The 27,425-nt window shown below is 41.0% G+C and overlaps 2 protein-coding genes across 2 annotated transcripts in view; both read right to left on the bottom strand.

Moving 5' to 3' along the window:
• LOC310725217 (uncharacterized protein) overlaps nt 1-27,425 on the bottom strand; it is a 222,464-nt gene that overhangs the window by 69,027 nt on the left and 126,012 nt on the right. The window lies entirely within an intron of this gene.
• Nucleotides 1-27,425, bottom strand: part of camkmt (calmodulin-lysine N-methyltransferase) — a 105,681-nt gene that overhangs the window by 24,369 nt on the left and 53,887 nt on the right. The window contains exon 4 of the mRNA XM_083540082.1: nt 787-847. Coding sequence (XP_083396208.1) covers nt 787-847 — 61 coding nt within the window. The remainder of the gene's footprint in view (nt 1-786; nt 848-27,425) is intronic.

Consider the following 27,425-nt stretch of genomic DNA (forward strand, 5'->3'; position numbering starts at 1 on the left):
TCTCCAGTGTGTAATATATAAACTTGCACAGACGCAGAGGCTGAAAAGAGGATAAAAGGCTGATTGTTGCAAGGAGTGCAATTAAAAATTTAATGTGCACAAAGCTGCTTGTATGAGCTGCACAAGGGACAAAGAGCCAGTGACAGGTAGCTATTTGGCTGTACAGTGGGCTAGTGGAGAGACAGAGGCACAAACCGCAGCAAGCGAGCAGAGAAATGGAAGCATACGTTAACTTTTTTGTTGTTGTTGTTGTATCTTTCTCTTTCGATCTATTGCGCTCTAATAATGAACTCCGTATTTGTACAGGGACCAATAAAGAAAAGTTCCACCAGGTAGCGCTAAGATGAAAGACCTGGCCACACACACACCAGGCCACACACACAGTATGAAATGGGGGTGAGAAAAAAAAAAAGTAAAAGAGCAGCCGATGTATCAATTGAGTTTTTACATGGTATCACAAGCTTCTGCCTTAAGAGCTCAAACACACAGACACACACTCAAACACACACACCGAGCTCTAAGGGCTCAGCACCCTGCGCTGTATGCCCAGTTGACCTTCAGCTTGTGGCTGGGTGATCGATAAGCCTCTCTTCCCCTCCTCTGCCTCTTGAATGTAAAAACAGGAAATCAAAGGCTCGTGTACCGCCTTGAGTGCAAATCAAAAAGTGCCCCTTGCATCTCTGTCAAATGGCCTGAGCAAGAGGGGAGGGTGCAGGGGGACAGGGGAGGGGGTTGGAGTGTGGAGGGGTGGAGAGAGGAAAGCGAGTGGGAAAGGGGGAGACTCACATAAACATATGACGATTCTTCAGACAGTAGTAGGTCATCACCTCTTCGGAGGGCCAAACACCTGAAAAAGAAAAGATAAAAACGAGAAACAGAAACGGGTCAGAGACAAAAAAAAATAATACAGTTTTCAGGCCATTGGATAAACATAAAACGAAGCACAATTTCAGTGCGGGGGGGGTTTGAGTGTTGGTCAGTATCTGGTCAGTATCTATGATTGGAGGATGTAGAACAAAAGAATCAGCAGCTGTCTCAGTTATCTGATATGATGTCAGTTCGCAAACATCCTTCTTCCGGGTAAGGTCTGCGATGCGAAACAAAATTCTGCAAATCATTTTGATTCTTTTATAACAAAATATCTGCCCTATTGCTCTTTCCTTTAAACATCTCTGTTCTACAGAAACTGCTCATCTGCAATCCGGCTACACGGTGCTCTGTCTATCTGTTTTTTTTCCTGCACCTTTGAAACACACACACAGTACATTCTGGCTACTTAGAGCTGTGTAAGCTGCACACAGAAAGAATGGGGGGTCCAGCAGGCGATAATCAGAAGGAGCAGGTTGGCGGGCTTATCACCCATTGTCAGCCCCTGCTTCTTCAGCTAGCTCTGACAACTGCTAACCCCACTATTCTCCCTCTCTCTCTCCCTCTCTCACACGCACACACAGATACACACACATTTCTGGCAGTAGAAGAGATAAACGCTCATTTCAATAAGCTATGGCACTAGAGTCGATTGTTTTGTGTTTTGGGACATTCTCGAGTTTATCCACTTCTCTATGGACATATCAGAGTCGAATAGTTTCTCTCACCACACACACACACACAATTTTGTGTGCTGTGTTTTCAGCATGCATCTCTACACAAACTAAAAACTTGTGTATTTGTGTTGATAACACCTATGCAAGTGTGAGAGTGAAACAGAGGCTCCGTGTGGGGATATTTGTGTGTGCGAGTGCACGTTTAAAGAGAGAGTGTGTTAGAGGGAGAGAGTCGATATAATAAGCAGCTTATGACCTGCCTTTCACAGAGGCCTGTTAACGCCTGTCTCTCTCAACCTCTCTGCAGCGTCAACCTGAGATTAACTCACCCAAGCACGATTTAATAATGCTTATTGATAAAACGTCAACATATGCCTCTGCCATTAAAAAGGCAGCCTCCTGCTTGCTATCCTCCACATATTCCTCTGCCTGATCAGCTGTATGACATATTGAGAGGCCGCTGCAGGATTTATCAGGAACCGGGGGAAGACAAACGCACGTCTGTGACATTTAGAGGTCGTAAAACTTAGTCTTAGCAACTATGAGGTAATGGAAGAAGAACGTCGTTCATTGGTCATATTAGGTGCTGTTTTTTGAAACTGGAACTCTGTCCAGTGTCCAGAGTGTCCATTTATCGCGGTTTTCGGTTTACGTAAACGTAAACATTTATCCCTAATGAACGAGCCAGTGGAGACTGTTTTGAGAAAAAACGCCCTGAGATGGCATGAGGAAGAAACCTTGAGAGTAACCAGACTCAAAAGGGAACCGTCTTCATTACCCAATGTCCATTCATTACAGTTCCATCATCGTTGAGATGTGCACTAAAAAGCGATTAAATGCAACATGTTGCCCTGAGCCATTATAGTAAACTGTTGATATTATTTACAGTCCAAATTCACCCGCAAAGTTCTTGAGTTGCTCAGTAACTTCATGGATCTTCTGGTTGTTGGTGTAGAACCATCCACATCTGCACAGAGTGGTCTCTAATTAAAGAGAATTAACTTCCAAGTCCTGTGCCCAAAAGTATTTAAGTTCTTAAGAATCCTGAATACTCATAACAGTTTATCAGTAATGAGAACACAAATCTGATGGCTAAGCCACCAAACAGGAAGTGACTTTTACCACAAAACTGATACTATGCAACAACTTTCTTGCCAACGCCACCTCCTTGTCAAAAGCTACCATAACGTAATACAAACTGCCATTATTGCTGCCCTTTCTACAAATTCTGTCCAGTCATCACCTGATTTTGGACCATGCTGCCATCCTGATGCTTATTTATTAAGAGACCTTTCTTATTAGTAGAGAATTCCAACATTGTCATAATCGCTTTGCCTCGTACCTCGGCATGTCATGCAGCATGTCCAATAAATGTCTCACTAAGTCAGCTTGGGTTCCGAATTGTTCATTATTTTATATTATGTTAACACTATTTGTACCATGGATAAATGTTGTGCCAATGGCAATGTAATTTCATCGCAAGGCTTAAAATGTGTCTGCATCAATGTGTGTGTGTGTGTGTGTGTGTGTGTGTGTGTGTGTGTGTGTGTGTGTGTGTGTGTGTGTGTGTGTGTGTGTGTGCGTGTGTGTGGTCATGTGATGCTGGAGCAAAGAGATGAGATGCACTTGAGGAAATGAGCAGCTCATGAGGTGATAGCAGCTTAAGTCTCTTTCTTGTGGATAATGCAATCACTTCTCACCTTCAATTACCAGATGAGAAATAGACCTGTCTCACCCTTTTTCCTCTATCCTACTATCCCTCTATCCCCAATCTATACCTTTTTTATCCCATTTTATTTTTTTCTCTCCTGGAACAGCTATCTACCGCATTGTTTATCAATTCTGAAAAAGAAAAAAACAAAAAAACACTATCACACGAACACACACACACACACACACACGCTACACACATGAGCATGGAGCTAAAGCTGGTCAGTCATACAATAGACATATAGTAAGATGTGCTTTACTTTTAATCTGCTCACAAAACCTATCCCTTGTTATACTTTTGTACATGGAAAAAATATATAAACCATCAACTCCTTCCATTAACACTAATATAACAGTAATGTTAACGCCACACTGTTAATTTTATCTGTGTTACATTAACACAATCAACAAACACCACTATATTGCAACCGTGCACCTTAGACTTATTCTGGAAAATTATCATTGCACTACTTCACATACCTTATAATTTGTCATATAAATTGATGTCTTTGCATTTATTTATTATTTTACTAGTTTTTCATATTTTTATATCACCAGCACAGCATGACGATTTAATTGTACTTGCAACCCATGGTACTTAAAGATGATTCTGATATATTATACATTGTCCTATCATTATGGATTTGAATTTAAATACAGTTAAATAAATCCACTTGTACATCAAGGTAATCATTGTATAATACCATAAGGTTAATGTCTAATCAATCTAAACATCTGATTTGATTTCAAGACCATATTTTATATATATATACACACACACATACATACATTCACAGCCGATAAACTAATTATTGAACACATCACCATATTTCTCAGTAAATATATTTCTAAAGGTGCTAATGACATGACATTTTTACCAGATGTTGGAACAAACCCATGCACTTACTGAAATGTATTTAATACTTCATACAAAAGCCTTTGTCGATAATGACAGCTGTAGGAGTTTCAGTGGGCCTCTTTTATGATCTCGGATCTTTAGTTTGTTCCATAGATTTTCAATTGAATTCAGGTCAGGTGATTGGCTGGGCAAATCTTGCAGCTTTATTTTCTTTCTCTAAAACCTATTGAGAGTTTCCTTGGATGTGTGTTTGGAATCATTGTCTTGCTGAAATGTTAAAAAACCCTCGGTTTTATCTTCATCATCCTGGTAGATGGCAGCAGATCAAGAAGGTCTCTGTACATTTTTCCATTCATCCTCCCTTCAATTCGATGAAGTTTGCCAGTACCGTATGCTGAAAAACAAATCCACACCATGATGTTTCCACCTTCAAACACCACTGTTGGTATGGTGTTTTTGGGGTGACGTGCAGTGCCATTTGTCCTCCAAACATGGTGTGTATTATGACATCCAAAGAGCTCAATTTCGGTCTCATCTGACCAGACTATTTTCTCCCAGTATTTTACAGGCTTGTCCAAATGTTGTGCAGCAAACTTTAAACGAGCTTCAACATGTTTTTTTCTTCAGCAATGGAGTCTTGCATTGTGAGCGTGCACACAGGCAATGGCGGTTGAGTGCATTACTTATCTTTAAAACAATTGTACCTGCTAATTTCAGGTCTTTCTAAAGCTTTCCACGAGTGGTCCTTGGCTCTTGTGATAATATCTTGTAACAACTATTCTGACAATTCTTTTCAATCCTCTGTCAGACAGCTTGCGAGAAGGACCTGGACGTGGCCGGTAGAAGAGATTATGGCCCAAACAGTGCTCACTGAAACATTCAGAAGTTTTTAAATCCTTCTGTAACCAATGCCATCGGTATGTTTTGCAACAATTAAGATGCGAAGGTCTTGAAAGAGCTCTTTGCTTTTACCCATCATAAAATGTTTCTTGTGTAACACCTTTATATATGCCATCAGTTTGGACTGAACCAGGTGATATTAATTTGCACTGTCGTGGTGTTCCATGCCTTTTTTCACCTCCCTTACTTAATGTTGTTCAATACTTTTTCCCTGTGTCATTTCATATTATTACACATAACTTAATTCATGGATATCTATGGTTTGGTTTGTATGTGTGGATTGCATGGGTTGTTATCAACATCTGGTAAAAATTTCATGTCAATTGCACCTAGAAATATATTTACTGAGGAAAATGGTCGTTACTGAGAAATACGACGTGTTGAATACGTATTTTACCTGCTGTATATAGTGATAATTATAGTAAAAATTCATTTGTTTAGCATCCTTCTGGACACACAAGGGTCATTTGGTGAAAAAAATCTAAATGGTTACAAATCTGAAGAAAAACTTTTCAACAGAGAAATATTTCACAGTCTAGTTATAGCGTATTTTATGTTTCAAAACGTGTACTGAAGTTAACACGTAATCTTCTTTCAGCTATAAGCTGCGTGAACTCTTGACCTGGCAAACTTTCGGAAAGCGTAGCAGCTGGTCAATCCTGACATCAGCACTGGTCCCTGATCACATGAGCTGCTCCACTCCATGCATTCAAACAAACATCTACACACAAACATATCATATTAGTATCCCATGATATCATGTAAATATCACCGTTTTTTTGCTGTCATGTACATGGCGGCGAAACTACCTGAGAGTAGGACGTGATCTGGTAGACACAGAAGAACCGAAGCATGCAGAGAAAAGAAAAGCAAGAGGAACATGAGTGTGCTGCAATACGCTTGTGTGTAGGCTGCCAGGGCGGGCCTCGAGCTTTCTTCAGATGATCTCCACATTAACGCTGGCCTCCGATAATTCTTAAGCCGCCTCCATTTCAGATCCAATAACGGATAAGGGAGCATTTCAGCATGATCAACTGCCAATCTGTTCCCTCACACCGCTACTTCACTCCCACTCGGGATTACCGAAAGCACACTCACAGCCACAAATGCGTACAATCTTCAGGATAACACAAGCTACCGCAAGGTGCCTCTGAGAATACACACACACACACACACACACACATATACACACACGCACCGCAGCATGTGAGTGCAGCATGACATCCTAGTGGCCTCTGCCTCCAAAAAAAACTTACCTCATGGACATTTTCTCAAAATGTCTCTCACGGACACAAACACACAACAAAAAGACTCGCCTGAAGCTTCGGACCAGAATAACACAGAACGGGAGGGAGAGGGAAAAAGCTTGCCACCCAGCCCATCTTAACACACAAGTGTGTTTTTTAAAGCAGCGGTCTACAACACTGTGCCGAGCCGATAAGGCCTGTTCTCCTCTCTCAGTAAACAATCTTTTTGGCTGAGGGTGCCTGTGTGCAGCCCAGAACGAGTGGAGAAAGCTAGCACTATTGGCACACACCCACGCTGAGAGCAGGCACAAATCTTTGCTCGGCTATTTATCCGCCAGCCTGATAGCTTACTTATCAACCAGCGCAAAAAAATTTAGAATCTCATCTGAGTGGGTGGAGCGGGTTTGACGGCAGGCTAATAGATATATCAGCAGCACGGGCATGAGTCTAAAAGCAGGCCCGGACGAGCATGAGTGTGATGCGACTGATTGATTAGCATAGTCAGAAATGGCGAAGGGTCGTTGACAACCACGGATTACGGGTGCAGTGCAGCAAACTGCAATCGCTCCCTCCTCTCGGAGGCGGAACGAAAGCAGGGGCAGTGCGAAAATTACAGCCTTGTCACCTGGACAGGCTTTATTTGGAGAATGTTAATGTATATAAACAATTAAGGCGGGAGAGGGGAGAGCTATAATAGGAATGAAAAGGGAAAAGTATAGAGGGTTAATGGGTTAATGGGAGATGAGAAAAGAGAAGGCTTCAGGCCGGAGCAGAGCTTTTTGGAAACTAGAGGTTCATGAACAGATTCTCGATTTTTTTTTTAAGATTTCGATTAATTTTTTTTTTAAACAGATTCTTGGCCTAAGACAGCAATTATGCATATTATAACATTTTAGAAATGTATTTATAGGTTAGCGGTTCAACTTGTCTTCCTTTAGGCCAGAGGAATGACCTACAACAGAACATTAACCTAGAACATGCATACACCTTTACAGTAGCCTGCAGCAGGTACTGTAAGAGCAGGGAACAATACTATTTTATCACCTGGTAATGTGTAAGCACTTACCAGGTAAGTGTGTGTGTGTGTGTGTGTGAAGTGCTTCCAGTGGACAGGCAGCCATTTGCCAAACTCTCCTCAGCAACAGTCTACTCTCTTATGACAAGGGTGGGCTACTTCTAAACAGTAACCATGACAACATGCCACAGTGGTACTTTTGGAGGGTAGAAAAATTACCCACGTGTCCTTACTGTTCCCTGTTCAGACTCAAATATTCGCACCACATTCTTTGACATTCAAGCATTAGTTTACGGGTTGAGCATAACCTCAATCATTGTGAACTATTGAGTTATAATTATTTATTGATAACCTTTTTCAGTTGCTTGTAAAACTGAATGACAAAGAGAGAGAGAGAGAGAATTGGAGATACAATATAAAAGTTTGTGGACAATAGAGATTTTCGCAATTTAATATAATGCAGTGTGAAAGATATGAATGAAGGTAGGTAGGGGCTATCATTATTTAACTGGTAATAATAATTGTTTTATATTGTTATCTCAATTTTTGAGATGATTCATTTTATTTATATTATTATCTTAATTTAATCAGATCAGAACACCAGGACCATTTCCAAATTCTGCATGGAACGTGACTGCAGGTAACAACCCTAGAATAGAGATGAACTAAAATGGCATCAAACAAGAAAAATTCAGTTATGATCCACTCGTGTGTGTGTGTGTGTGTGTGTGTGTGTGTGTGTGTGTGTGTTGTGTATATACACAATATTCCACCTGCAAAACTGCATGACTGGCAAATCTTTAAAATCTAATCCATATTCTATATTTAAATATGAATTATAATATAAAGATTTCGTTTTACATTCCTTTTGTGTCATTTGCCCACACCTTGTGAGCACCAAAACCAGTAATTACTTTCAATTATACTGATATGACTGACAATTAGAAAAAAAAATGGAAGCTCCCTGTCACTCAGGTCAGGTACAGTCAGTTTACCTGCTGTTTCGGTCACGTATGTGCGAAAATATCTACACTTTGGGCCATATAATGTGTATTGCATGCTCTATTCTGCTGTAGCTCTTACGACAGTTTAATTTTGATTCAATGAATAATGAGAAAATATATCATATAATATGCAAAGGTGGAAAGATTAAGACATTTTCTACTTAATTTATTGTAAAAAAAATAAATAAATAAATCAACTGTTTATTGAAATTTTACTTAAGTACAAGTAAAGTTACTGGTATAAACATCTACTCAAATAAAAGTCAAAACTAGTAAATAGGTAAGTAAATAGTAAGATTTACAGAGTTCCTTTTTTCTACAGAGGAGAAATGACAGATTAAAAAAAAAAGTCTTTAAAAAGTAGTACACAAAAAACTACTCAATTACAGTAATGCGAGTAAATGTAATTCATTACATTCCACCATTGATAACTTGTTAATTACACTGTTAGCACAATGAAAACAATGAATGACATTAAATACAATTTACACTGGGAATCATGAAAGGTAGTTTGAAATAGGTAGATAATGATGTTATATAATATTACAGTTGTGTCACTCGAACTGTTGGTACCGAATACTGGCGCGGAGACGGGTTTGTAAAAGCAAAGGTGGCAGTAGGGTCACAATTAAATGTGATTGGTTGCCCTGAATATAATATACTATACACTATAAAAACTAAACTATTGGGACATCCGACTTCTCCAGTCGTACCGTATGAACATCTACTGTATCTCCTCCAAACTGTTTGAACAAAGTTGGAGGCACACTATTAAAGGATGGCTTTGGATATAGTAGAATTACATTTTCCCCTTCACTCAAACCTGTTCCAGCATGACAATGTCCCAGTGCATAATGCCTGCTTCATGAAGATATGGTTTACATGGGTTGGAGGGGAAGATCTTGAGTGGCCTGTTATAGAGATCTGACCTCAACCCTATTGAACACCTTTGGAAAGAATTGAAACACTGACTGCACCCCAGTCCTCCTCACCTCACCTACATCAGTAACTTTACTAACCCCCTTGTAGCTGAATGAGTACAAATCTCCACAAAGTCACTATCGAATGTAATAGAATATCATCCCAAAAGAGTTGGTTATTATAACAGCAAATGGGGACAAAATGTGGAAGCCGATATTCAAAAAGCACATTCCATTGGGGTTGTGTAGTATTTCTAAATGTAAAATGTTTTACACTAGTAAGCATACTACTACCACAGATACTAATTATTGTGAGAATTCCGGGACTCTGGGGTCACCAGTCAAAAAAGGCTGAGAACCCTTGCTGAAGGGCCTAGTGCAGCACAACCATATGCTGGCTTTAGCTCTCGCTGCAGTCTCTCTCTCTCTCTCTCTCTCTCTCTCTCTCTCTCTCTCTCTCTCTCTCTCTTTCTCTCTCTCTCTCACACACACACACACACTGGACAACAAGCGCTGAGCCTGCAGGCTGTGCTTCACGTTGGCGCTTTTCTCTCTAAACGAAGATGAGCGTGCTGATATCTCGGGGCCAGCTCAGGGGGCCTCTATCTAACCCAAAATGATTTTTAGCACGCCGACTCAAGCACTTCCCAGAAGCAATGTCAACCCACTGCCACAGCACAGCCCCCCTCATCCTCCACACACACACACATCTCTCTCTGTGGGGAGAGAGAAAAACCGAACAGACAGGAGGAAGTTAAAAAGCTTAGCAGCGAGGGTCAGCTTACGACACAGGGGCTTATCATTTTTCTGTCGCTCCCCCGCCGGCCAAAGAAGGGACTTCTCTCCCCCCCAGGCCCACTCGTCTCTATTCATCGTTCAGGTGAAAAGATTACTACTTCCCTTGCTCTCTCTCTCTCTCTCTCTCTCTCTTTCTCTCTCTCTCTCTCTCCTCTGCTCCCTCTCTTTCTTGTACACACACACACACACACACACATACATGCTCTTCCCTCCTTTTCACATCTCAATGCCTTTTAAATGTCACTTATTTTACATGAGGTATATCGCAGAGACGAAGAATCAGGAGCAATCAGAGCCATTATCCCTGTGGGGCAATGGCGGGTCCAGATGCATTACGACACCCTTCCTCTGGCTGGCCACTGCGTCAGCACGCCACTTCTCAGGAAATTAAGTGGTATTATGGGGAAAAGCAGTGGTGTTGAGAACAGCATGGGCAGTAAAGGTAGAGGGTTACTGTCCTCTCTCTTCTTAAAATAAAATAAAACATAGGGTTTAAAATAAATATAACAGGATGAATGTAAAAAAAAAAAAAATATGTAAATAAATAAATAAATATAGAATCGAAATAATTTGTGTATTTTTGTATCTATTTTTCACTTCTGTAGTCCATCTGCCTCATGACTCAATGTGTATTATATTGTGAGATGCTTTTTTGCTCACCGTGTTTGTGAAGAGTGGTTGCTTGAGTTACCATAGCCATCCTGTCAGCCGATTCCACTATAGATGCTCTTTTTTTTATTTCTCTCATCAACAATGCATCCACAGACCTCTCTAAACTGCTGTGTGTCAAAATCCTTGGAGATCAGCAGTTTCCAAATTACACAAACTAGCCTCTCTAACATAAGCGCAAATTTGGAAGAAGCCCTTTCACCAGCCCTGCAACTGTCTGCCTATTCCTCTTCCACACATTTTTTCTATTTATTTACAAGTGAACAGACACACCAGAAAAACACCCCATGGCTAGTGAATAAAAACCCATCTGGGTCTCAATTGTGCAAGTATTTTTTTGTTGCTGTTATGCCACCTGTGCTTTTTCACATAATCACAGTTGTGTGTACGTCAGTATGTATAACTCTAATGTAAACAGTCGAAATTGCAGAGTAGTACACAACATTTTATTGTAAAAATAAAAAAAATAAAAAAAACATGAAAAAAGTGTTTGTTTTTTTTAAGTCATTTGTTCAGCACATTTCCCTTGTCCTAACTCACCGAATAAACAGAAATGAAAGAGCGGGATGGGAGTTAGACGTCATGACATGGAAGAACCGTTAGTTCAGTAGTTCTAATATGTTGTTTTTGAATTGTAAATATGAGCAAAGTCAAAATGCATGTAAAAATTACAATGGCTGTATATGGCAGAGTTGTAATGGTTGTGATGGTTCAACCTATGATTTTTCGATTTTTCGACAGGCAAACATGCACCATCTGCCACATACGATAGTCGATAGTGTTTTCTTCGATTGGAGGCCACTCTGTGCAGCTTGGGACGGTTTCTCATCAACACCTTGGGTGGTGTTCCATGAAATTCTGGAGTAATACGGGTGCTTTTAGGATGGATTAGACTGTAATTAATGTCAACAGTCTCCTACACTGACTCAGGACTACTTTTCGCTTTTGATCATCATCACTGTACCCTGCAACATCGTATATCTGCTACAAATGGACATTCGGTGCAACCCAGATGAGGATGGGTTCCCTCTTGAGTCTGGTTCCTCTCAAGGTTTCTTCCTTATGCGATCTCGGGGAGTTTTTCCTTGCCACAGTCGCCACCGGCTCATCAGGGACAAACTTACTCATAAAGAACATATTTACTTTTAATCACCACATTATCTGTGTAAAGCTGCTTTGAGACAATGTTCATTGTTAAAAGTGCTATACAAATAAAAATGAATTGAATTGGATTAAACATACATATATACTGTATAGTTTATTCAGTGCGGTAGTGTAAATTGCTCTGTTTTGCTAAATGATGTCCTGTAATTAGTTGAATTATTAACAAATGACAGTATACTACCCCACACTGATCACCCCATTCTTTGGGACTCTTGGGTAGTCTTGGCCATGTCTCGACCATATCTTTAAGTTACGATGGTGTCATCGGAATGCATCTCCATTGAAAGTTGGGGATTACCTATATTGGGACAGCTGATTTTTTAACAATATTTGGTTCCTCCCTGTAGCACTACCACACCATTGGAGGCACACAATTGTATAGGATGTCTTGAAATATTTTACCTTCACTTTAACTAGGAGATCCAAGCATTACAATGCTCAATGAACATACTGAATGGTTTACATGAGTTGTTGAGTGGCCTGCTATAGAGCTCTGACCTGAATCCTACTGAACACTTTGGGATGAATTAAACACTTATTGCACCCCAGGCCTCCTCGCCTCACCTACATCAGGACCTGACTTTACTAAAACACTTGTGGCTGAATGAGCACAAATCTCCACAAACACACCCCAAAATCTAGTGGAACATCTTCTAGAAGGAACAAACACTGCCTGAGGATGGCTAAAGATGATTGCATGGCCAGTGATTATTTACTTAGCAATTAACATCTACCCTTATAAAATATGCCATCGAATCAGATCACAAGAAATGTTCATATGAAATGTTCATTTATATTATCATTATAAATAATACATTAAGAATAAATAATGTAGCAATAACATTAAATTCAAATCCCAGGACCCCTCAGTAGGTTCCTTGTTAATTATTATTGTCGAAAATGTATACAGAAGCGTACTGAAACAAACATTCTGCTCCATACAAACACTTAATTCAAGTGAAAGCCCTGGATCAACCTGCAGTTGCGATCACACTACACCTCAGTCTTCTTGGGATGGAAGACAGTGCAAGTAAGAAATAACCCATGTCTTAATAATCCACTTTTTTCCTTTTTCTTGATTCTTTTCAGACACAAACACACTTTCAAAGCAGCGCTATTTAAAACGGTATGTCAGACAAATGACGTACGATGCGTCGAAAGGATTAACTGTGAACTGTGCCGAGACCTCCATTTGAGCTAGAGGGCTTTTAGCAGTGTACTGATTCAGTAGCCTCGTCTTCTTGTTAACTCATCTGGCGTCAAATCTAGCACTCGTTTCAGCATGACGCTCAATTAGAGGATCATCACAGCGTACATCTCAAGCACTGGGTTTCAGAAAGCCAAGTACAGAAGGAAATGACGATGCCTTTAGATCGTAACTCCGACCCCCATCCCCATCTCATTTCCTTTAAGACAGTTCTGACATGCTCTCAAGTAATATTCTCAACAACAAGGGCATGCAAATGAACCGGACAGTTGCGACGCTGCTGCTGTGCCATGATATCATGCAGCTTTTATCTACTGACCCCCCCCCCCACACACACACACACACACACATCTCGATTTGTCCACTTTCTTATACATTTTTTCATTCGATGTGACCCAAATACTTTATTAAGCCGTACAGCCATCAATTATCATAAACCCATCGAATAGCAGCTTAGATACATATATGCACTGTAGTAGTATTTAAAAGCTTGACAGCATGATATCTATAGGCTGGCTACCTTCACAGTTTGATCCCCAAACATTTCCCAGTATTTCTCTATGTCTGAGTGCTGCTTTTCTGTAGCTTGACGTGAGACTCGAAGGTCAAAATAAACGTTCTTACATAAGCAATACTGCAAGGGTTTGAGCATAATCCGCATATTTTCTCCTCCCGAGTACAGTTATTTGCTGTTATTTCATCTGATGAAAAGGCTTTTTATTAGCAGCAGGCATAAGAGAAAGAGAGGGCATTTTTTGGGCTAATGACTGTACTCTACAAATATGCGGATTATGCTCAAGCCATTGCAGTATTGCTTATTTAAGTAAGGTAATTTCCACCTTCGTAACGCCGCCATGAAGCACAAGGCGTCAGAGCCTTGCTGAGCCTTTCAGCAAGTCGCTCATGCACAGGCTCTGAGGGCACTGCCGGGCAGAACAGGCCCACACACACACACACACACACACACACACACACACACACACACACACACACAGCAAAGTTTAACCTCTCCCACTCAAGTCAAGCTATTATTCGGTAGCACGAAAAGACTTATCTCCTACCATCCGAGAATACAATGCAAAGGCTCTTTGGTGCGGAGTCTATTGTAAGCTCTTCGTTCGCTGTTCTCAAAGGAGAAAGCTATTGTATCTCAGTGAGCTATGGGCACAGAGGTGGCAGGAATGTGCAAGAATGGGTTTGGGATTGTGTGGTGCCGCAGTGACAGAGAAACAGAGAAAGCGAGAGAGAACAAGAGAGAGAAAAAGACAGAGAAGGAGAGAGGGAGAGATAGAGAACATGAAGTTGGTCAGATATTGTATATGAATCAAAGTTAGTTCACAATGTCAACTGCTACAAGCTTTTGAAGTTTGCAAATATTGCCGTGTGTGTGTGTTGTGTATGTGCATGCCTGCAAGTACGTGCATCACCACTTTTCTATGAACAAGCATTGCTTGTGGGTGGTGTAATTCAACTAATAAGTAAATTTCTCAATAGTTCATTAAAGTGATTTAAAGTGAGAACTACAGCTGAGAGAAGGCTCTCTCTGGCAACCATGACCCAAAATAGAAACCTTGAGGGTGTGGAAAAAGGATGCCATGGCTGCGTAAATGGTGCTTAGAGCAATCTTGAGCAATACTTGAGCAGCTCTGACATCTTTGTGAACAAGTGTGAGATAGGGGGGGTAATTTATCCTACTTGCTCATATCCAAAGAGACTTAAAATGATCTCATTTGGTGCAACTGCACAGTTTAAGGGCCTTGCTCAGGGGCCCAGAAGTGACAGCTTGGTTATTCTGGGATTTGAACATACAAACTTCCAAGCCAAGTCGTGGTCAAGGATGATATTGACCCATCCTTCTCAGAAAGAATTAATCCTTATTAGTGATTGGACACAACCTATGACTATCACAAGGGAAAAAATAATTGGTGTTAGCTAGCTAACCCAGCAAAAATAATGTATAGCAAAACTAGCATGAGGCACACCAGCACTACAAACAACTAAAGCAAGAAATAGAATTTGTGTTTCCCATTCCACATTAAATTCCCATTCGCTATTACAATAACCTTTATTTTTCTGAGAAGATGTTCCACTAGATTTTGGAGTGTGCTTGTGGAGATTTGTGCTCATTCATCCACAAGGATGTTAGTAAACTCAGGTACTGATAAAGGTGAGGTGTGGGTTGCAGTCAGTGTACAAATTCTTCCCAAAGGTGTTAAATAGAGTTGAGTTTAGAGCTCTATTGCAGAAGATCTTCCACTCCAACCCATGTAAATCATATCTTAATGGAAGCCACTTCATGCACAAGGGCTTTGGAATGCTCGGACAGGTTTGGATCTCCTAGTTCAAGTAAAGAATGCTCCCTTATTTAAAGACATCCTATACAACTGTGAGTCACATATGGCTGAAAGTATCAGGTGTCCCGATTTTTTTGCAAATACATGTATGTACACTATATGTATACTATATTAATTAATATACAGAAGACCTACATGTTTACTACATATACACAAGCTGTACAAACCAGGCAAGCCAGGATTGGTAGCTTTTAGCTAAACAGGCAAAAAAATTTAACTCGGAACTACAGAGTCGTAGTTGTTGCTGAGTAGTGTCTGCTCTAGCTGCCTGGATTTTCACGCCCAGTTGTTTCATGGGTTTACTGAGTATGTGAGAAGTGCAAAAAAGTGGCACAGCTTGTGGAGAACTGCACTATACAAGCGAGCAGACAGGCCACAGCTACAGATTATATCCAGATTTAATACTAAGGTGCAGAACAGATAAAGGATATAAAATATTAAGAACAAGAAAGCGAACGAAGCCAATAAGGAGTGAGGAGGTAAAAGCCAGCTGGATCAACAACAAATCCAAATTTCACCCTGTGTCATAGTCATATGGCTGGATGACTATTTGGAGGGAGCGACGTGCGCCATCGGGTGCTGTTGTTTGGCGTAAACAGTACTGTACAAATCTGTGTATATTGTGGTGGCGTTTTAGGGAATGCATTCTTAGCATGTTTGAATGTCTCAGTGTGTCAGAACAGGTTCATTTTTATGACTACTTTTTATTCCTAGTATGATGGACAAAGTGTTTGTAGTCTCAGGATCTGCTTGGCTTGAGATTGAGCACTTTATATCCATCCCAATAGCTGCAGTCAAAGCCGGTGCTAGCTGTAGGCAGAGCAGGCAATTGCCTAGAGCATCGGGTTTGGATGTGGGGCCTCCAAAACCGTAGCAAACCTATACACTAGATCAGCAATTAAGACAGGCAGCGTAAGACTAGGCTCTTTGTCCATTGGATAAAATAACGGTCACTCACCTGAAGTGGAACCAGTTAATCGCACTGTTTAAATGTGGGTCCCGACCTTTTGAATACATAAAAAGACTGTACAGTGATGACCAAAATCCAACTTTTCTGCATACTGACCTGATGGTGCCAAAACAAATGCATCCCTTTGAGACGCAAAGCTAAACAGGCACACAGAGTGCAGCTGCAGATCCAGCTATGTGAGCTGTCATCATGTGTTTTTGATTAAAATGTATTATTAAAATAAATTTTAGCCTTATTCTACCGATTCGCATTAGCGGCAGTTAAAGACGGATTGTTTTTTGTAGCCGGTTTATAATAAGTTCGAAACAGCTTGGTGCCGTGACGAGATTCGTATGTATGACGCATTTGATTCGAGCTGATCGATTGTGCGTTGACGTTGCTTAACGAGATGACTTTCAAAATTCTGAAGAAAAAGTGAAATTGTTTGAGTGTAAATAAAAACAGCATTTGCAGATAAGTGGCCATGGCCAAGGAATAGGAAAAAGAGATTACCTTTCTTTTTTTTTATGTTTAGTTAAAGTTTAATTAATATGCACATTTAAGTAAATATAGAAAAGCGCTAATAACAGGTTTTGTAAAAATAAAAAAGGTTACAAATTTTATTAGTTTTAAACTATATATATTGCTTCAAATTAAACCTGGAGGAAAGGAGGCCGGAGGGCCTCTGATCGGAATTTGGTGTAGGGCCTAGGGCAAAACTTCTCTGCAAAGTACACATAAGTGAAAAATCAGTTATATTATATTGTAATATTACTGACCTTGATTTTTGAACTTTACGACTAAATACAATGCACAATGCCTAAAATAAACATCATGTTGCAGCTTCCCAGACAGAAATTAAGCCTATTCCTAGATTTTCTTTTAAACTAGATTAACAGAAATCTTCCTTCTTTGTAATGGTTTTAAATAGTCTTAGACTTCGTCTAGTCCAGACTTTAACAGGTTGATTTCCTGGAGAAATACTATTGCTACTTCAGGATTAATAAAAGCTAAAATTAAACCTACCACATATCTATTTTTACACCTAATGCAGAACCAGCAGCAGACTTGTATTAGAAATATTTCATTTCCCATATAGTCGAATGCAGGCCTTATTGGCGCATGCTAAAATATTCCCTTGGTATCGCGAGCTCTCGATCTAAATGAACGTTGTAATCCACATGCGCACATACATATACACAAACCCATTCGACGCCAGCTGCCGTCTTCACACGCTAAAACACTACGCTCGCTGACTGCGGTCGCAATCAGCAACGTATAAGTAATGATACAAAACACACAGCGCAAATGAAAAAAGCGCTGACTGTCTGTAATTAAGGGTAATTATGTACCTTGCCTTAATTAGGCTGAGTAATAGGGCCATGTTCTTGCCAAGTAAAACAGGCTTTCAGAGCGCAAACAAAGGCAGCAGCTAAGTGGCAGGTAGGACCGGGGAAGGGCCTTCACTCGGAAAGCGGCTTTACAATCAGCATCGGCATCGGGTCCGGCAAATAGCAACAAAAAGGCCAGTAGCCACACGTCATCTGCCCATGCTGCTCCTCTTACTTAGAGGTATTAAGTAAGGAAATACATTTTACCCCTCTGTAATCTGTGCTCGACTGTTTCCGAGGTCCAACGTGGCTTTAGTTTAACCCTGCTGTCAATGAACATGTAGAGCAGTATGTGTGTGTGTGTGTGTGTGTGTGTGTGTGTGTGTGTGTGTGTGTGTGTGTGTGCATGTGTGTGTTTAAGTAATGTAATGAGAGCTCCATCTCCTCCAGAGAAAGCATCATCTCACTAACCCTGGTGAGCAGTAGACATGTACGTGCAGTGATGGACAGCAGCCATTGTTTGACGGGGCTTTGGGGGTGGGGGGGTGGGGGTTATAGACTGGTATCTCCAGGCGACGAGTTGCCGTGGCACTCTTGTCGCCGTGACACCAATGGACTGAAATGAAGAGAGCTCATCCCTCCCACTCAATTACTGACCCTGACAGCTTGCCATTGTCTGTGCGGCTCTATCATTAACGTCACTTATGAACTAGCGCGGCATTTATAGAACAACCGGCTTAGCCAGCCACTCTTCACCACCCTCACACACACACACACACACTCTTACTTTCAACCCAACCCAACCTAAAAAAAAAAACACCCCCCTACCACAAACACTACTTTCTTTCCCATAAATACATGCTCATGCAACACACACACAGACTCAAATAACCCACATGCACATAATTACTCTTAATCTACGCTACAAACACTACACATATACATGTAAACACAAACTGACAGAAAGTGCGTTAGACATGCGAAAGGCCATACAATGAAATATAACAGTGGCACGTGGTATTGCCAATTTAATATCTCACAAAGACAGGAGAAAGAAGATGCAGATAAACGGAAAGAGACAGAAAGCAAGAGTGAGAAACATATCATACAGTGTTTTTTTTTTTGTTTTTTTTTACCAGCGTGATTGAAACAGGGTGAAGGCTGTGGCAGCTCAAGCCATTGCACTGTTTGCATTCATTCCGGCAAACAGACTAAATAAATACACCATCATCTATGGGCTAGCAGTGCGATTAGAATGTCAAGATAAGCGAGGACACATGGCAGCCATTCACAAGCGCGAAAATGAAACCAGAGACGCCAACAATCTCCCCAATGTCACTCATTTTTTTACACTCTCTCTCATTCTTTCTCTAACCTCCAAAACACACACACACACACACACACACACACACACACACACACACACACACACACACACACACACACCAGTTGTCAGTCATTTTTCTGGCCCGCTGCACAATGACTGTGAATGTGCAGAGATATGATGATAGGAAATGCTAACACTGCACTTTGATGGACAGGGCTACCGAGCCACCCATTTTTCCCCAAATATAATATACTGCCAAATATACTGTTCACTCTAGATTAAGGTTTCCTAAGAACCAAGAAGAGGACTTTTAAGGAAGTGTGTTGTACAGTACATACCCCCCCCCCACCCAAAATTTTTTTTAAAAGATTGTTTGTTCATTTATAGCAATATTTCTGAGAAATGAACGATGCTGGGCCGTCTGCCAAACCATTGGTTCCACTCACACAAGTAGGTGGTGATATTGTCAAATCGGTTCGGGGTTATTTTTTTTTCTGATTTCTGATTTCATTCAGCCCGTTTTATAACCTCCACCCTGAGGAATAACCCTCCTACATCCTTCCTAAGCAAGGCCATTCTCTAGGATCTGCTTTGACAGCACAGGAAAAGAGGTGCGCTTGTGTGTGTGTGTGTGTGTGTGTGTGTGTGTGTGTGTGTGTGTGTGTGTGTGTGTGTGTGTGTGCATATGCGTGTACATGTAGAGGGGAGGGAACAGGGGGGATCCTGCCAGGCATGGCGGAGCCCTCAAATAAATATTTCACATCTCCATCTGAATATTTTAGGGCTGACAAGCGCGTGTAAACAGAGGCAGGCAAAGTGCCCAAATCCATTCAGGAGAGACTATTAAGTCGTCAGGCTCGTGCTGACAGCCACCAAGCGCTGTGGCAACACAGGCTAGTCAGCAGACAGTGGGGCATCGCTGGTAGACTGCTAATTTAACTTGTCTCTAAAAGCGAACGGGAGAGAGGTAGAGAAACGGAGAAGAAACCAAACTTAGCATGTCAGGCTCTGTCACACAGGTCGACCGAGTAGCAGTGCAAAGAAAGGAGGAAAAATATGTCGACAAGTGTATGAGTATCAGGCAGGAAGATGCATTCGGACCACGATCAATTAAAGCAACGACCGCGAATCGCAGTGTGTCCGAGTGGGTTCAAATTAACGATGGGTCCTTCATGAACGATTCGTTCATTTTTAACTGACTCAGAAGAACGAGCCGTCTCAAAGAGGGATTGGTTCATTTTGCTCGCTGGACATAAGCAAAGCATCGCAAAATCTCCAAAAGTTATGTACAGGAAACAGATTTGAGTTTTTCATCTCGTTAGTCTTCTGGTCCGAGTCGTTCATTATTTTATAACGTGACTCCAATTGACGCAACACAGTGTAATAGATCAGGGTTTTTCGGTCCAAATCTTGACATTACTATTACAATAATTATGGGAGTCACATGACAAAAGATTTAACTACACACACCAGAAGAGGTGAGCTACTTATTCTATCATAATTTGTCAATAGCTGCACTGTCATATTTTCATTATTGGGATTATAGTTAAAGTTGGTGTACTGTATGTAGATGTGTTGGGGATTCTGCTTATTGAAAATGTAACATTTTATATTATTTCTGATCAAAGGAACAAAATGAACTAAATCACTCAAAAAAAATCTTCTCATCATCAGTTCAAATCGATGTACACACAATGTACAATATACAATTAACCATTATTTATTCATCTTATTGGCAAAAACAAATCTCTTACACAATAAGAGGAGGAAACACAAGAGCTTACGTTCACAATTGAAGTATTCATGTTCACCTCTAACGCCTTCCAAAGAAGTAGTTAAACTGATAAGTGCTCCCATTATGACTCTTGCAGTACATGTACATTTATATGCATAGTTTTTTTGTTTGTCATGTGTGTGTCTGGAAATCCTATAATCCTCCCCTTCACCTTTTTTCATTTCTTTCTTGATTTTTTTTTTTATTCTTGTCTTCTCTTCTCTTCAATTTCATTTTTTTCCCCTGCCTTTCATTTCAAACCGCATCCTTGAACTCATCTGGTACAAAAAAGGCACATAATCTAACATCGACGCTCCTGTTAGACAGAGACACCCACACTAAGGCGCTTTCACCTGATTCCACCCACTGCCACATCACTGCCTGTGTTTTACCTGGCTGAGTTTTTAACCTTGGAGCAGACATGCTATTTCCCATTGAATTGGTATCATTTCAAAGGCGCTGCTTTTGCCTTTTACTCAACTATATACACCACTCATTTTTCAAAGCAGAGAATATGACTGCTGTAACAGGCAGCAAAGCGTGAGATTGATGTACAAGCTTTGTGCGACTATATACGGTGTGTGTGTGTTTTACAAGGCCAGCATTTTTTATAACCGTGAATACTGCAAACTACATCATACACTGAAAGGTAATTCAATCTGGTTGTCTTTCAATGTAACGCTTAATAAATCGGTACAAAAGTGTAGTCACATTTTTATACATGCTAAACAGACACCACTTAAATAGTTCAACCAAATAAAAGGTGCGTTATGCTAATCACGTGTACTTTACAGCACAGTGAAATTCTTTCTTTGCATATCTAAGTGATGTTAGGAAGCTGGAGTTGGAGTGTAGGGTCAGCCATTACAGCACATACCCATGGAGGATTAAGGGTTAAGGGCCTTGTGTGCTTGTTCCAGCGACCTTCCGATCAGTAACCCAGGGCCTTAAGCCCTTAGCTACAATGGCATATAGAGAGGAGACATTGGACAAAGTCTAAGGCTAATAAGGTGTCCTGCTTCTCTGCAGGAATTCAGCTGAAACAAGAGGTAAAGAAAGGCATGACTAATAAGCGTAACGCAACAATTTTGCGCGAGGATAATTGTCTACGTGTATGAACGGGTGTAAGAAAGCACCATGTGTATGACTGACAAAAACCACCTCTTAATTATTCAAATGGTATTTAGTGCAAATACTGGGGGGGGGTAAACAATAGGGGACATTCCGGGCCTAAGTGCTTGCTCGCTAGCCATCTCTTTGTGCACGAAGGGATAGGATCTATATGATTGTGGGCCTGCGTGTTGTTGTAAATGCACTGGAGAGAGAGAGAGAGAGAGAGAGAGAGAGAGAGAGAGAGAAAGAGAGAGAGAGAGAGAGAGAGAGAGAGAGAGAGAGAGAGAGAGAGAAAAAAAGTGTGCTTTTGTATTGTTGGAACAAGTGTGCGTTTCGAGGACGCATGAGCCGACCACCCCAGGGTCAACAGGCAGGCAGCCAATAATTTACCCACTGACAGCAAATTTCATCTGTCTACCGCCTCCATCCACTGATTATGCCATCAATACTGTGTGGATGAGAGGAGCTGACAATTGACCAGGCCTGGATCAATGCCGTCTAATAAGCATTTTGTGGAGAAGGGAGAGGGAGAAGGCGAGAGCGCGAGTCAAACCAGACACGAGTCTGATCCAATTCCGTTGTTTGGCGTCTGGTGGTGTAAGTGCGATGATTGGGGCTGTTATTGCCGGTTTAATGTTGAGCAATCAAGCTATAGTGGTCTAGATATCAACAAACATCAACAAATTGTCCCTTTTCTTCTGATACCCTCTTCTGTGACTCCGCCTGCCCTCGCAGAAACAATGGCCAAACAATCAAACCAGTAGCGGGATTTTCACAAGCCAAGCGAAGAGAATGGACAGCCACACAGACAGACAGAGAAAGTCTTTTTTTGTTTAGTAGCATCTTTTTTTTTTCCCCGTGTTGTTTGCGTGAAATGTTTTCCCTCTCTTTTCTTCCTCCTCCCCATGGTTTCCACCGGACGAACTTGGCGGTCTGGATTGTGAGATAATAACACAGTCAGGTGTCAGTGGAATTGTGTGATCTGACTTTGCGTAAATCACCATGGTGGGGATTTTTTTTTTCTCTCTTTTTTTTCCCCTTCTGTGCCGGTGTCATTTTCTTTTGCTCAAATTACCTTTTCCGTTGCCCTGGGGATCACACAATTGGAGGTGCTCTATGGATACTGATTGATGCCTTTTCTTGGCGTCAACAGGCTGGCATGTATCTACCACTGTTAAAGACGGTACTTCTATTGCAGGCTATTATGCCTTAGGTATAGAAAACTTGGTGTTGGAAAGATGGTATTGATGGACAGGTGAGTGGAGAAAAACACATAATGATCTAAGCTCAGGCTTTCGAAAAGGAAATAAGTACAAGTTTGCAGATAAAGTCACAATACACATACTGGTAAAGAGCTGGTATGCCCACAAATGTCTGGAGGAGCTCATTAAAGAGACATTTTACAGTATGAGTTGGCTGAATTACAGCTAGACACATTATACAGTTTGTCCATTACTGGTTTGGAAAATATACTAAAAATGAAACCAAGAAGGCCAATCCAGTTACGTGCACTGTTTTATTTTTTTTTTTTTTGTTTGTTTTACTTGACTAATTTTAAAGTCTCTTCACATTGGGGGCTCTTGGTAACAAGGTCCAGCATTGTTCATTAGTGGTCCTTAATGAGTAACCCTATTGGCGCTGGACATTCCTTCACTGACCTACACTTTTTTTGTTTTTAATTAAGTCATGAAAAGGGAAGAACCTCATGTTTTTCAACCTCCATCTCCTCCCCTTGTTCAGCGGAACAAAAGTGTTGAATTCTTAAAAAGTAAGCAATGACATCATGCAAAGGGAGTGCAAACGGTCTGGTAATGGACAAAAGCCCAAGTTAATCTATATGTAGAAGCGAAAATGTCATCTATATAAGCAAATTGCAAGGATGACAAGATAAACCTAGGATGTCACTGTCACTAAGGCAAGATTAAAGATCACATAGGGGAGCACATCACCATGAAGGACTATTATGGATATGTATATTCACTCAATATACACAAGTCCATTTGGTCTGGATTTCTTCCAAAGATTTCTTCTTTGGATCACTACAGAAATACTCCTTTAATTAATAAAGGGTTTTTGAACTAGACTGACACGGATTACTGTTTTCTTTTGGCTTTATGGTGCATTATAATGATAAGCTTTTTCAGAACAGCTGGATCAACAATATGACAGAATGACTAAGATAAATCAGAGATCCTACAGACCAATTGAATTAAAGTTTCATTTTCTATTGAAAAATGCAACAGCCCACCCTCCCCTTTAGATGCTTTTTAAAATATTAAATATATATCCATTACTGAATAAATGTAATAAATTTGCTTGAAACATATAATTCATTAAACTAGGAATGTGCATCTCCATAACTGAGGCCGATGCAATTCACATCTCGATGCACAGCCAACGGTACGATACATTAAAGATACATATGAAGCAGCTAGCGATGCGATGCGAGGAGAAATCGATCTATATATCTAATATTGGTCACAAATTATTAGTCACTTTCGAAATAATTAAAGTATAGCGCATCTACTAATAATTATATATAAATAATTGCAAATATGTAAAAAATTATTCATCGTGATACAAATGCCAACTCGCGTCGCGTCATTAACTTTTATGCCAATGCACCGATGCGAATCGTTAAATCTTACCATCCCAACATCGAACTGTTGTTTTTTTGTTTTGTTTTTATGCAACACTTGCTGGTTTGTGAGTATATAGCCAAAAACAAAATACTACCACATAGGAAGTATGGCGTTCTCCACTAGCTGATCTACGGTCTAAAACCACTGTGAAGCATCTGTGGTTTCTCACAAACGCAGGTCACTGGCCATTTTTTCAGGCGAGCTATCAGAGTGTGCACTGTGCAGGCAGACAACCACTCATGGTGAGGACCTTGACAGACAGGCAATCCCTCTGCCAGGACTAACAGGTGATTCAGTTATCGCCGAAAGTCATTTATCTAACATGCGTGGTGCAATCCTTCAATCTGCACGAAAGACCTGAGATGACAGAAAGAGAGCAGGAGGGGTGAAGCAGAATCGGTGAGAGAGTGTAAGTGAAAAAAAGAGAGAGAGAGAGAGAGAGAGAGAGAGAGAGAGAGAGAGAGAGAGAGAGAGAGAGGGAGAGAGAGAGAGAGAGAGAGAGAAAGAGAGAGAGAGAAATAGAGAAATAGAGAAAATGTAAGAGGAAGGACGGTCAAGAAAACTGCTGACATTTTATGCAAGGCCTCCTCCCACTGAATAAGAAAAGAGACTGATTATACACTATTATATCTGTGTGGGACGCAACCTCTTGGCCTAATCTGGCCAGCAATTGAGCCTGCAAATAGAGTAAGGGCAGAGGAAAGAGAGAGAAAACGAGAGAGAGAAATATGAGTTCTAAAAGCTACAAGCTCTTGTAGCTTTTAGAACTCAAAAGCAAAAGAGCTGGCTATACTTACGATACAGATACACTATATGGACAAGTTTGTGGACACCTGGCAATAAGATTCATGCTTTTCGAACATTTCATTCCACATGTTCGTCCCCACTGGCTGTTATAATAACCTCCATTCTTCTGAGAAGATGTTCTTGTGCAGATTTCTGCTGATTCAGCCCCAAAGGGTGTTAGTTAAGTCAGGTGCTGATGTAGGTGAGGTGAGGAGGCCTGAGGTGCAGTCAGCATTCAAATTCCTCCCAAAGGTGTTCAGTAGGATTGAGCTCAGTGTTTTATAGCAGGCCACTTATGATCCTTCACTCCAACCCATGTAAACTATATGTTCTTGGAGCGCACTTTGTGCACAGGGACATTGTCATGCTGGAACAGGTTTGGGTCTCCTAGATGTGAATAAGGACAGGGATATACTTAAAGACCAGATTTGGGGTCATGACTCATACCAGACATACAGAAAAAACAGTACATTTAATCGTTGTTTTTGCTCAGTCCACATTCAATGTACAGGACTGGAATCCGTATGCAGGCTGCAAAGATGGCTTTTTTTTTTTTTTTTTGCCTGAACCGAACCACCGTTTAAGCAAATTGTCCTCCAGCAACACAATTTCTGCTGCCATTACTTCTGGATATACTAATTCCGCTGTCTGACATGCCTGAATATTCACCAGCCCATAAAAAGAACAGGCTGAGGGAGAATAAATGGGTGTTTAATTAGGCTTAATTTGGCCTGATTTCCCCTCATTACCACGGTGCGTATGTCAGTCAGGCATGGGTGCGGAGGTGAGGGGTCACGGATAGAGAGTGCTGCGTGGTGCTCTTCCACAAGATGAACGCGCTCTTCCCAGACAGCCAGTCTGTCATACGCCGTGACACCCGGACGCAGAGAGCCGACAACTCGAACCCTGCCTTTATTATCCTGCTCGAATACACTCTCCCTATCTGTGTTCTCGAGCTTCTCCTTCACACACCTAGCCTTCGGTTTCTATTATATTCTCGCACACATGCTCGCACAGCTTCCACTCTCACACTGTCTGTCTCTGCTCAACTGTGCATGCTTGCACCTACACACTCTCTCTCACACACAAACACACACACGTTTCACACTGTCCATTATCCCTCCTCCAAACACATGCCTGTCTGACCTTTTCCTCAATTTTTTGGAGTGTGTTCCTCCTTCCTCCTGATGTGTCAGTCACAGCTCTGAAATACCCACCACCCCTCCCTCCTTCCTCCTCCCTCCCCTGCGTCCTCATCCTCATCCTCACATCATATGACTGTAGCCTAGAAGGCAAGTTTGGAGAGTTCACAGGAGTTCATGACACCCATTCACACTGAAGAAAAACCTGTCAATGTATATTTTTCACTTGTTCATTCGTTTTGTTCATGTTCTTTCTGACCCTGGGTTTCTCTGCATGATGGCGTCACACCTGGGGCAATTTATAATAACCACCTACTGCCATGTTTTTTTTTTTTACTGAGGTGTGAGGAAACTGGACTTCCTGGAAAAAACTCGCATGAACATACAATACAAGAACATATACAATCATTCTATGCATGTGATGACTATATAACATGAAAAATATCTTGGAACAGAATGAATCTCTCTACTTTCTTGATTTAGCACGTACATAGAAAGGACACCTGACTTTTCCAACCATTTGTGGTTCTCCCCCACACTGTTGTCAAAAAGTTAGAGGTGCGTAATTGTAACATTTTCTTTGAATGCGGTAGCATTATATTTTACCTTCACTTGAACAAGGTGACCCAAACCTTAACATAGCAAACCAACCCCCCCCCCCACCCCCCCACCCCATGGCTCCGCCCTCCCACCACATGCTCCACCCCCACACCATACAAATCATTCGCAACACTCTATAAAAAACACATTTAATAATCATTGCAAAATTGCCTAAATTCAAGAACGTAAATATATGCTGTATATTAAACTTCCGACAAAAAACAGGTAAATAATTTAAATGGGCTGGGGGAGGTGGCAGGGCAGGGGGCGCTCTCTAGGCGACCGCTTAGTTTGCACAGCCTAGAAACGGTGCTGCTCCTCATCCTACATCGGTACCTGACTTTACTAATACTCTTGTAGCTAAATGAGC

Source organism: Silurus aristotelis (assembly GCF_946808225.1).
Source record: "Silurus aristotelis genome assembly, chromosome: 4".
Lineage (NCBI taxonomy): Eukaryota > Metazoa > Chordata > Actinopteri > Siluriformes > Siluridae > Silurus > Silurus aristotelis.